This window comes from Elephantulus edwardii, unplaced genomic scaffold (genome assembly GCF_000299155.1).
Source record: "Elephantulus edwardii isolate Elephantulus edwardi_28Jun2011 unplaced genomic scaffold, EleEdw1.0 scaffold00250, whole genome shotgun sequence".
Taxonomy (NCBI): domain Eukaryota; kingdom Metazoa; phylum Chordata; class Mammalia; order Macroscelidea; family Macroscelididae; genus Elephantulus; species Elephantulus edwardii.
The window spans coordinates 1,641,004-1,653,760 of record NW_006400000.1 but is presented as its reverse complement, the minus strand read 5'-3'; the positions used below and the strand labels follow the sequence as shown (position 1 = coordinate 1,653,760).

Here is a 12,757-nt window from a genome sequence, read left to right as displayed (position 1 = left end):
CTTCATTGACTATGCAAAGGCTTTTGACTATGTGGATCACAACAAGCTGTGGCTGACTCTGAGAAGAATGGGAATTCCAGGACATTTGATTGTGCTTATGCGAAACTTATACTTGAATCAAGAGGCAGTCGTCAGAACAGAACAAGGATACACTGCATGGTTCAAAATTGGGTAGGGGTTCGCCAGGGATGTATTCTGTCTCCATTCCTTTTCAGTCTGTATGCACAGCAGATCATCCAGGACACAGGGTTGGAAGAGGAGGAATGTGGCATCAGGATTGGTGGAAGACTCATCAACAATCTGTGTTAAGCAGATGACACAACCCTGTTTGCTGAAACTGAGGGGGACCTGAAGCCCTTGCTGCAGAAGGTTAAGGACTGCAGCCTTCAATATGGATTGAAGCTAAACATCAAGAAACAAAGATTCTCACTGGTGAAGAGATTGAGATAGTTAACAGTTTTGGTTTGCTTGGCTCCATAGTCAGCACTCTTGGTAGCGGCAGCCGGGAAACCAGGAGACAAATTGCATTGGGAAAAACAGCAGTCAGAGACCTCTCAAGAGTACTGAAGAGCAACAACGTCAGGCTGGAGACTAAGGTGTGCCTGATCCGGGCTATAGTCTTTGCAGTTGCGTACTATGCATCAGAGAGTTGGACAGTGACTAGGAATGGTAGGAATAGAATTGAGGCCTTTGAACTGTGGTGCTGCAGAAGAGTGTTGAATATAACATGCACTGCTAGAACAGACAGGTTTGACCTGGAGAGGATGAAGCCGGGCTGCTCCTTGGAGTCAAGGATTCTGAAGCTTCCTCTGACATACTTTGGGCATGTTGCAAGGAGAGACTAGTCCTTGGAGAGGGACATCCTGTTTGGGAGAGTGGAGGGACAGTGCAGGAAAGGAACACCCTCATAAGAGGGATTGATTCAGTTGGGGTAGTGGGCGTAGGTGTATCGGAGACATTGAGTTTGGTACATGTTAGAGCACTTTTTAGGGCTCTTGTACATTGATGCTTCGCAGGTGACTCGACAACACCTAGCAACAACAATCATGTTGTCAGACTAGATGTTTTGATATATACATCTACTTTGTAACCTCAGTAATAATAAGTTTTCACCGTATTTGAGGACTGTGCTGATGCTGTACCAGTTACAGTGGTAGGAGGTGATATAGAAGTCTAAAGTTATGCTTGTGTTAAAATGTAGCATTGATTTAAATAAGCTTCAGGTTTTTATTAGCATTGAGTTTAAGTGTTTGAATTTGGAATATGAAGAAATATTTTTTCAGATGCCAATAACCTATTTTTTTCTTATATATTCATGAGAATGCGTTCCAGATTGCCCCTGTTCGCTAGTGTACTTCTCAGCGCCAGTATCCTTTTTAGATGAGACATTTATGTTCTAGTACTGTCTCTTCTCTCCATATCAGTTACAGCATTTGTATGCTCTGTCTCAGTTTAATGTTGCCACACTGCCTATTGAGTTACTTTATGAATTAGTGATTATCAAGCAGTGTTAATACTACATTAGACTATATTCAGCCACTTAAATGCAGTAATGCATTATTAAAAAATAGTGATTTATCATCAAATCTAGATACCTGACAAAATAATTGAAACAAAAGCAAGTCAGACTTCTTGCTGTAGAATTAATTCCAGCGTGGGATGTCCCTCCACCAGGTTTCTGAGGCTGTAACTCTTGGAATTATCCGAGGAACAGGAGGAAACTATCCATTTTTTCCCCCTGATGACGGTTGGTGGCTTAAAACTGCGACTTTTGGTTAGCTGTCCAACATATAACAACTAACCACCACCCTTAATTGAGTGTTTGTTGTTGTTAGGTCCTGTCAAGGTGAGTGTGACCGAATGAACAACAGATGTGAACCTGGCCTGATTTGCCCGGGCCTCTTCATCCCTCACATCCTCAAGCCTATTGCCATAGTCCCTGTGTCAGTCCATTTTTTAGAGGGTCTTCCTTTCTTTTGCTGACCCACCCCTTTTGAAGGATCCCCTCTGTGATAGAAAAAGCAATGTTTTCAAGTTGTGCTGGAGAAGCGTATTGAACTACCGTGGATTTGCAGGAGAACACACAGGTTTGTCCTACAGAGGGTAATGCCAGCGTTGCTCTTTGGAGGCAAGGATCTTGAAGCTCCATCTCACATAGTTTGGGCACATGGTCAGGAGGGACCAGTCCTTGGGGAAGGACACCATACTTGGAAGGGTGAAAGTATAGTAGAGGAGAGCAAGACGTCTGGTGAGATGAATTGACTCAGTGATTGGTATAATTTGGGATAGGTGTTTCGTGGACAGTGAGATTGGCTCAAGATAGGGCAAGGTTCCCAGCTATAGTACATAGGGTCACTATGAGTCACAGGTGACTTGCTGGCATGTAACAATAGCAACTGCAACAACAGGCCTGAAGTATGTGAGATGAAGCTTTGCCATCCATGCCTCTGAGGAACACTCTGGCTGGACCTTCTCCAAGACATATCTGTTTGTTCTTTTGGCCGTTGATGGGATATCCAGTTCCTTTTTCTTCAACACCACAGCTCAAAGGCACTGATTCTTCTGTCATCTTTGTTTATGGTCCAGCCCTCAGATGCATAATGGTTGAATTAGATACACCTTGATCTTTAACCAACATCATCATTCTTTACGACTTTGGAGAGATCCCTGACAGCTGACTTTCCCAGTGCAGTACCTCCAGTGCAGTATGTCTCCTGGTCCCCTGACTGATGGTGCCACAGGTTTTGATTGTGGAGCCAAATAAGATGAAATCTTTGACAACTTTAATCTTTTCTCCATCTGTCACGATACTGTTTATCAGGCTAGTGGTGAGGATATTTTTCTTCTTGATGTTGAGATGCAATTCATATTGAATCTGATCTCCTGCAGTAAGTGGTTCAGGTCCTCTTCGCTTTCATCTAGGAAGATTGTCTCATCTCTGTAATGCAGGTTCTTTAACAATCAGCCTTCCTCCAGTCCTGACTCCATAGGCTAAATGATGTTCTTCATACCTTGAGAATAGCCTTATCACCTTGAAAAGTGGAGTTTTTATTACTATTTGCAGATGAGAAAACTGAAGCAGAGAAGGGTCTAAAGATTATGTAATACAGCAGCAGAGGATTTGGGATATCTTCTCAGTGTGATAACTGAGTCCGTATTCTTAATTACTGTGCTGCCTGTTCAATGCAATAATAAGAGGAAGAAAAAGACATGAGAATTCATGCTTTAATATGCTGTGTGTTTGCAGGGATTTGGAATGAATGCATATTTATAGGTGGGCTGGCCTAGTGATAAGAAGTTGTGCTGTAATCCCGAAGATATGCAGTTCGAGTCCACCGGCTGCTCCACAGGAGAAGGATGGGCAGTATCCTCCCATGCAGTTAACTGCCTCTTAAAACCTCCTGGAGGGTCAGCTGTGGGTTGGTTCCAACTTGATGATACACAACAACAACACTACCAAAGAAGGACTGATAACCTTTGGATTAAGTTGTTGTTGTTGTTATTGTTGTTGCTATGTGCTGTTGATTATGATTATGGTATTGGTAAAAAAACACTGATATAACAGAGATTACCACAAGAAAAAAAGAATGTCTTTTAGAAAAAATGCCACTAGATACTCTTTGTTGTTATTGTTGTGTACCGAGTCAGAACCAACCCATAGCTGACCCTCCATCGGGTTTTCAGAGGCAGTTAATCCACAGGAGATTTTCCATCTTTCTCCTGGGAAGCAACTGGTGGACTCAAACCGTGTGCCTTTGGGAATAGCACTGCAGGTTCTTGGCTCTGTGCACCCAGAGCTCCCTTAGATGCTTCTAAGAACCAAAACTTATGAGAAGGCAGAGGGTCAGAGTAGGAGAGGAAGATATTCAATGACAAATACTGGCATGGTGCCTGCAGCAGCAGCAGACTGAAGCACCTTAGGGGTTGTGAGGATAGTGCAGGAACCAACAGGTTTTATTTAAGGTTGCTATGCTGACTCATGACACCTAACAGCAGTAGTAGCTACAGCATATACTTTCTGGACAGTTGACTCATCTTCTGAATAGTGATTTGAAATGAGCATGAATTGCTAAGCTTCTCTTAACCTTATTTTTCACATCTTTAGAAATGGGAATGACAGTAGTACTTTTCTTGTGCATTCTTTCCTCTGAGGCATTGTGCTAAGCTATTTTAGTTCTGTTTTCAAGACAGGAAGACCCTGCAATTGTTTTCAAGAACCCATCTGCTTTAACTGACTCACACATCAGACCTTGAACACTGTGTTATTTTGATGACAGGTGTCCTTTTGGAAAGTGTCTGCCGACATTGGCAGAGAAGAGGCTGTGGTTTTCCTCTCAGAGTCTCTGTTAATGCATTTTGTTTCAGATTAGAAACAGAACTTTTAACAGCATTGAGTAATCTTACTTTTGTAATTGTCTGATATTCCCCAGATTGTTTTATTAAACTTAGCCACATAGCCATGGTGAAGTACATATTTTTCATGTTCTAAGCCTTATCTTCAAGTACAGCATTAATGTAGGAAAACCACTGAATTTTTGTTGTTGTTGTTGCAACACTGCTGTGAAATTTTTTATCTAACTCTATGGTGGACAGTTTTGTTTGCTTCTTTTTACAAATGAGGACTCAAAGGCAACAGATAGCTCATAAATGTCTCAATAGAAGTATTGGAATTACAATTTGCATGTATGTATGTCAGACTGCCAGGCAACGTGATGGTGCATAAGAACAACGTGTCATATTGCAGAGGCTGAGTGCTTCACTGTGACCGCTTCTGGTGATTTTTGAGCATGTGCCTTATTTAAAATGTGTATTTAAACATAAAAGTATAAACACAGATTTGTCAGGAAAGGAGTTTTGTAGCCTAGATGCATTCATAATTTGTTCTGCTTAGATTAGTAGCAGAGCAGTTGCAAGAATTGTGGGATCACCAGTGTTCCAGATGTTTGATCTGCCGTGTAACTCCCTGATTTCTCACACTAACAGTCTCTCCTTCGTTAAGTCCCCTCACTCCTGTGTGTCCATTAGGTTCTGTGATTCCTTGGCTGGTTTCCCAGACACAGATCCATGAGGGGGATGACTCATGCAGCTGCAGATGATGCAGGCTGGGTTTGCAGAGTCTGCTGAGCTTTGTAGACTATCAGTTGCAGTGCAGTAAGAAAGCAGGCTTCCCACAAAAGAGAGAGCTACCTGAGCCTATAGTAAGGTGGAGCTTGTATCCCACCCTAATCCCATCTCCTTAATACAATATATATTCAGGACAAAATAAACAGTTCATCAATGGCTAGGAAAGACATTTAGAACAATAAACCTTAGTCATCACAGACCACTCTAGTTTTTTTAGCTATTAACCCTCATATTTCAAGAATTAGCATTTTCTTTACAATACTTATGACATCTATATTCTTGAAAATATGCAAGTGAGAAATTTCATGCCTCATGCCTTTGTTATTGTTGTTTTTATGTGCTGTCAAGTTACCTGCAACCCATAACGACCCTGTGTAGCTCTGAAGCCTGCCCTGTCCTGAGCCCGTCTCACTGATTCCAACACATTTACCCCCATTGCCCTCGTTTCTGTATCAACCTATCTCCTCTGGGGTCTTCCTCTCCTGTGCTGTACCTCCATCCTTCTGAGATTGATAACTTCTCCAAGGATCGAGTTTTCCTGGCCATGTGCCCAACATATGTGAGACAGAGCTTCAAAATACTAGCCTCCAAGAAGAAACTTAGTTTATCCTCTCCAAGACAGACCTATTTGTTTTCTTGGTGGTCATGGTATGTTCTTTTCCAGCACCACAACTCAAGGGCATCAGTTCTTCTGTCATCTTTAGGCATTGTCCAGCTCTCTGATGAATAGCAAGTAATTGCAAAGACCATGGCCTGGATTAGGTGCACCTTGAACTCTAGACTGACATCATTGCTTCTCAGTACTTTGGAAATGTCCCTGACAGCAGATCTACCTAATGCAATTCATCTTTTGATTGCTTGACTGCTGGTGCCAAGAGTGTTGATTGTAGAGCCGAGCAAGCTGTAACTGTTAACAACGTCAAATCTCTTCTTCATCCACTATGTTACTGCCGGTTGGCACAGTGGTGAGAGTCTTCTTGATGTCTTCTTGTGCTTCAGATTACATTGAAGACTGTAGTCCTTGATCTTCTTCAGCAAGCACTTCAGCTCTGCCACAGTTTCAGCAAACAGGGTTGTGTTATCTGTATAATGCAGGTTGTTAATCAGTTTCCATCCAATCCTGATGCCACAGTCCTCCTCGTAAAGCTCAGCCTCCAGAATGATCTGTTCTGCATATATTGAAAAGGTATGGAGACAGGCTACTTCCTGGACACACTCCTGTCCTGATTTTGAATCATGCAGTTTCCCTGCTCTGTTCTGACGACTACTTTCTGGTCCAAGTATAGGTTTCACATAAGCACAATCAAGTTTTCTGAGATTCCCATTCTCCTCAAAGTTTACCACAATTTGTAGTGATCCACACAGTCAAATGTCTTTGAACCACAGATAGATATCCCTCTGGTATTCTTCGCTTTCTGCTAAGATCCATCTGATATAAACAATAATGTGTCTAGTGCTATGATGCTATGAGTAGAAAATGGAATGATCCAGAAAATGTTAAAAGAAGATAGAAGGAGTGTACAGACTTACTGTACTGAAAAGAATTGGCTGGCACAGAAGCTTTTTAAGAAAGAACATACGATCAAGAGGCAGTGGTGATGAAAGAGGAAGTTCAGGCTGCTCTGAAGGACTTGGCAAAAAATAAAACTCTAGGAATTGATGGAAGACTAATTGACATATTTCAGCAAACAGATGCTGACCTGGATGTGATCACCAGGTTGGTTGTACCAAGAAATCCAGAGGACAGCTACCTGGCCAATTACTGGAAGAGATCCATATTTATTCCCATTCTCAAAAAAAAAAACAACAACAAAACACAAACCATACAGAGTGTGGATATTATCTAACAATAGCTCTAATATCACACACTAGCAAAATCCTGCTGAAGATTATTCAGAACTGACTGGAACAGTACATTGACAGAGAACTACCAGAAAGACAAACACTGGCCTCATGCCTTAGTCTCTCTCATTTTGGATAGCCAGTTTCTAATTTGCCCATCCGTAGCAAACCAGTGACTGCAGCATTGGGCTTGATTGTTAGAATGGTACAGGATAGGACAGAGTTCAGGTTAGTTGTTCATAAGATCCCTAGTTGACACCTATGCATCTTAGAGCTGGACAGTGAAAAAGGATGACAGAAAAATAATTGAAATCTTTGAGCTGTGGTTTTGGTGAAGAGCATGGAACATCCCATGGACAGCCAAAAAAAAAACCCAAAAAAACACCACACCAAAAATGATATTGATATATCTTGGAGAAGGTGCCGTATGGGTGCTCTTTGGAGGCAAGAGTAATGAGGCTTCGCCTCACCTACTTGGGCATTTTGTTAGGAGGTGCTATTCCTTGGAGAAGGACATGATGCTGGGAAGGGTCAGCAGAGGAGAGAAAGACCTTCAACCAGGTGGATTGACATGGTGACTGCCTCAGTGGACTCTTGTGTCAAGAAATGTGAGGGTGGCACAGGTTAGAAAAGGGTTCACATCTGTTGTCTTTAAGATCCCTACTCAAGTCAATGGCACATAGAAATAACAGCAGATTTGGGCACGTAAGGACAGTGACAACAACATAAATCATACTCAACTGGAGGGCACCAAAAAGAAAACCAGTTCTCTGAAGAGAACTTCAGTTAGAATGTTTAGCATCTGCATCCACAAACCATGTCCAGTCAAGAGATTGTGGCAGACAACATTTATTCACAGCATTCAACATCTTATTTTTACCTGCATGGGTTCTGGTAAAGGCCTCTCCAGCCATCATTGGCTAGGCCAATATTGTTTACGGAACATGCCCAAACTCCGCCTGTCTGTTCATTGTTGCATGCTTCCAAATGTAAATCTGTTCAGTCAGAAGTCCATGGTGAATCTACAAATCGGTTTAAATGCAAATCTCCTCAGAGTACTCAGTGGGCTTAATCTTCGTTCAGACTAGCTGAGTCTCTAAGAACTCTGTAGTATTTTTGCTGCTTATCTTGCATTTCTGCTCATTTACTAGTTGGCCCATCTTGGCCCAGTACAAATGATACCTCCAGTACCAGTGTGAATTCAGAGTTGTAGCCACACTACTCTTACAATTTTTTTTTTTTTTTGAGAAATAATATCGTCATCTTGGTACAGGTTCTGGATTATATTTTTTTTTTTTAGGTTAGGTTTTCATTCTTTTTTTTAATTGTGATTTTTATCAGCGTTTACCAGAAAGTTGAATTCTTATTCATTCATTGTTGCACCTTCCTTACCCTTTCCAGTTTGTTTTTTTTTTAAATCATTCATTGTTGCATAATTTTCTTCCTCCTCCACTTTGCTATGCGTCTCTTATTCTAGACTGTTGTCATACAAACAATGTCTAATCATATATTCCTTGTAAACAGTTCTTTTCTTCATATGTCCCAATGTAGTGGTTTGTTGCTGGGCACGTGACTTGTTTCCCATCTCTTTCCTAATGTGAATAATGCAGCAATAAATAGGGGTGTGCATGTATCTGTTTGAATGGCAGCTCTGGTTTCTTTAGGGTATATTCGTAGTTGTGGAATTGCTGGGTCAAATGGTATTTCTATTTCAAAAGTTTTGAGACTTCGCCATACTGTCTTCCATAGTGGTTGCACCATTTTACACTCTCATCAGGAATGAATAAGGGTTCCAATCTCTCCATAACCTTGCCAGCATTTATTGCTTGTTGTTCTGTTGAACTTGGCTATTGTTACTGGGGTGAGATGATAGCCCATAGTTGACACATTCTTTAATGTGTCAGTGGTGGTAGTGACAGAGTGACGCAGGAATGACTGAGGTATTCAGGAATCTATCACTAATGGGAGAGGGTAGAATTTTAGATATTTTTAGAATTTTAGATCTCAAGGGATATCGACTGAGTAGATCCTGCACATGTGTCTGTAATAACATCTACCAAATTTTACTAAAATGAAAATAACAGCACAGATCCAAAGTATATGTTGTAGGCATAAGAAACTTAAGAGTTTATTAAAAACCAGTTTCATGAAACAAAATATATTAATCAGATTGAATGGTACAAGATGAGTTTATAAAAAAGAATCATCCAGTTGTATCTTTTGACAAGTATGTTCAATAATTATTTATTTATTGAACATTTCTCTATTTGTGTTGTCAATTGAGGCTTACCTATGTTATTGGTAGGTGCCATCAAGTCAAGTACGACTCATAGCCACCCTGTGAACAACAGACCTGAACCCTGTCCCATCCTATACCATCCTCATCATCTTTGACACACTTGAGCCCATTGCTACTGTCTCTTTGTCAGTCCATCTTGTTGAGGGTCTTCCTCTCCTTTTTATACAATTCCTAGCTTGGTGTCACTTTCTAAACAATATAATCTCCTTGAAACAGGCCCAAAACATGTGAGCTGAAGCTTGCCATCCTTGCCTCCAAGGAGCACCTTGGCTGCTCATCTGGGTAATCCATAGGTTATTCAGTGCTTTTCTCCAGCACCGCAGTTCCAATGTGTCAGTTCTTCTGTCATCTTAGTCATTCTCCAACTCTCAGTTGAGTAAATAGTGATTTAAAAAGACCATGGCCTGCATCAGGTGCACCTTGCTCTTCAAACTGACATCATTACTCTTTTGTATTTTGGAGAGATTCTGGACAATGGACTTGCCCAAAGCAGTGTGTCTCCTGATCTTATGACTGATGGTACCAAGGATATTACTGTGGGTTTAGGGAAGATGAAATCATTGGTAATTCCGCTCTTTTCTCCATCTTGTCATAGTCAGCCTCCTAGGTCATCCCTCTCGATCAAGTTACCCCCACTTCCTGTCCATGAACTAGAACCAGGGGCCAAACTGTGCAAACAGCTTAAAATAGTGTTATTCATTCTAAAACTTTATTTTCATTCTAGTATATCAGTAAAGCTTAGATAAAACTTAGAAAAGTGAGATAATTCACTATTATACAGTTATTAAGAGTTTCTTTGTTAGCTTAAGTAGGGAATAGCTCTAGCCAAAAGGAAAATTTATTGTGTGTTGTCTGAAAATAATGTTCGTTATCGAGGTATAGAAGTCATATTATAAAAAAAAAAGTCATAAACAGTCGTCTGGTGCTTGCAGTTATGGGAGGTTTTTTTATTTCTGTCTTGTGGATTTGGGAAAGAATCATTTGCTCTTATTTTTGTAACTGATAAGAAGCCAACAAAGATACCAAGAAAAATGAGAAATACAGTAATGAATGAATAAGTTTTAAAACCTAATACTTTTATATGTAGTAATTGGATTCATATAAGAAAATGTCAAGAGGTAAAGTATAAAAGATTATCAGTCACAGGACTAAGAAATAGTATGTAAACCACGAAAATTAGTTTGCTTAGCAGGCAGTGGACTTTCTGACAATGAGTTGATGTTCAGGAGCTTAGTCTTTAGGAAAAGTATTTCTAAAGCTTTCCCCTCTGTACATTTTTTACAGGGTTTTTTGTTGTAGCTCCATGTTTGTGAATCACTTTGAATTTTAAGTAGTATCTTGAAAGATGAGAGAACCTAGAAATATGATAAAAATTTTGAGATTAGGGAGCTCTGGTGGCCTAGTGTTAAGGAGCTGTGCTGCTAATCCAGAGACTCGTGGTTTGAATCCATCAGCTGCTTTGTGGGACAATGGTGGGCAATGAAAAGTCAGCTGTAAGTTAGGTCTGATGACTCGATGGCAAATAACAGCATTAACACTTAAGCTTAAATAAGGAAAATACAGAAATGCCTCAGTTTTATAAAATTGCAGGGACAAGATTGGAATATTTATCGTGTTCTGAAACATCCCTTTTACCAAATATTTTCCAAGTAAATGAATATTGAGGCACAAAATAAATACAGAACAATAAATAACAACAACAGCAACATACTACACTGTTGAGCAAAACCTACTTAAGATTGAATCTTCATTCATATTCATTATTTGTAAACCTTTGGCAAATTATTCTGCAGATCTTGATTTTTTAATCTATAAAATAGGGATGCATTATTTTCTCGGACAGTCATGAAGGTAGGTAAATGACTGCTTTTGTAATTATAGGTATGCATGTATGCAGGCATACAGATACCTAAAAATGTGTATTATGTAACTTAGAACAACGTATGGCAAATGATTAACATGAAATACTTTTGCTGTTGTCAGTATTGTGGTTGAAAGTATCAAGAGTAGAAAACACTAAATGTACACATTAAATGCACACATACACATGTGTTAGTAATGTAAATACAAAATACCAACAATGTACCAGTTACCCAGATCTTATCTGTTGTATTTAAAATTTTATTTTCTCATTTTATGGGGACTAAAAGAGTGAGTTTATGTATATATAACTTACTGCTTTTTTCTTTTGTAGTTTATTAGAGAAGATATGAAATATAAAGATGCTTCTAACAAACACAACCATCTGCACAGAGAAGATAAACATATAACTGTAGAAGATTTATGGAAACGATGGAAAACATCAGAAGGTAAGACAGTTTTATTAATCCACTGCCCTTATGCTTTCTGTTCAGTGTAAGGGAGCTCTGGTGTCATAGTGGGAAGGAGCTGTGTTGCCACTTCGAAAGTACATGGTTCAAATCCACCAGCTGTCCTTTAGCACAAGGATGAGCACTTTTCTCCTGTGCAATTTACAGCCTCTTAAAACTCGCTGGAGTTAGTTTCAACTCAATGCACCATAACATAACAACTTAACCACTGTTAGCGCACACTATTTTACTAGTAAATAAGGAAGTAAGTTAGTCCTGGAGAGAGAGAAACCAGGCTACTCCTTGGAGGCACAAAGTTTGAAGCTTCGTCTGACATACTTTGGGCATGTTGCAAGGAGGGACCAGTTCTTGGAGAGGGACATAATGGTGGGGACAGTGGAGACACAACACAAGAAAGGAAGATCCTCGATGAGATGGATTGACTTAATGACTGGGGTGATGGGAATAGCTGTATCAGAGACCCTAAGGTTGGTTCAGGATAGAGCAGGGTTAAAAGCTGTTGTACATAGGATTGCTGTGAGTCACAGGCAACTTGACAGCACATAACAATAAGAAGTAGAAAAATTTCCTATGAAGATAATTTGTTTTAAGAAATAATTTTTCATTTTTGGTGGTTTAGGTGGTGAGTTTTTATTATTAGAATGTCATTAAGAGTTGTTAAATAATATTTTATGCTAGAATAAATAAGGATAATATATCTGTGAATGCTTTAAGTTGTAAAGTACTGTTTTATTTTTTTAAATTGTACACTATAAAAGGTTTATCAAATGAAATTATATCCTGAACTTTTCTTTTTAGTTATAGAGAATAGTTCTAAAGGTCTTTAATAGGTGGAGAACTTTACCTGAAGTGAATCCTTCATGGAATCTCCTATGACTTGCATGATAAAGTTCTGTAATTTAAATTCTATTTGTTTTTAACTCCCAATTTTCAAGCTTTCTCATGAATTAAAATTGGAAAAGTGTGATTTGCAAACTGAAACTCAGTTCCCAGTTTTATACTAAGTTTAAAAAACAAGTCCATTAGCATTTTCTTCTCTCAGTAGGAGTTAAATAAGATGTCTTTTTTTCCTGATATTTCCATTATCTTGTGAATGTAGTCATGTTGTAGCATGTATTTTTTTCTGAAAGTTTTTTCCCTTAATTTTTTTTATTCTGATTTG

The 12,757-nt window shown here is 39.5% G+C and overlaps 1 protein-coding gene across 2 annotated transcripts in view; it reads left to right on the top strand.

Annotated features, from left to right (window-relative positions):
* STIM2 (stromal interaction molecule 2) overlaps positions 1-12,757 on the top strand; it is a 133,038-nt gene that overhangs the window by 29,082 nt on the left and 91,199 nt on the right. For both annotated transcript variants that reach the window (XM_006899259.1, XM_006899260.1), the window contains exon 2: positions 11,460-11,574. In XM_006899259.1, coding sequence (XP_006899321.1) covers positions 11,460-11,574 — 115 coding nt within the window. The remainder of the gene's footprint in view (positions 1-11,459; positions 11,575-12,757) is intronic.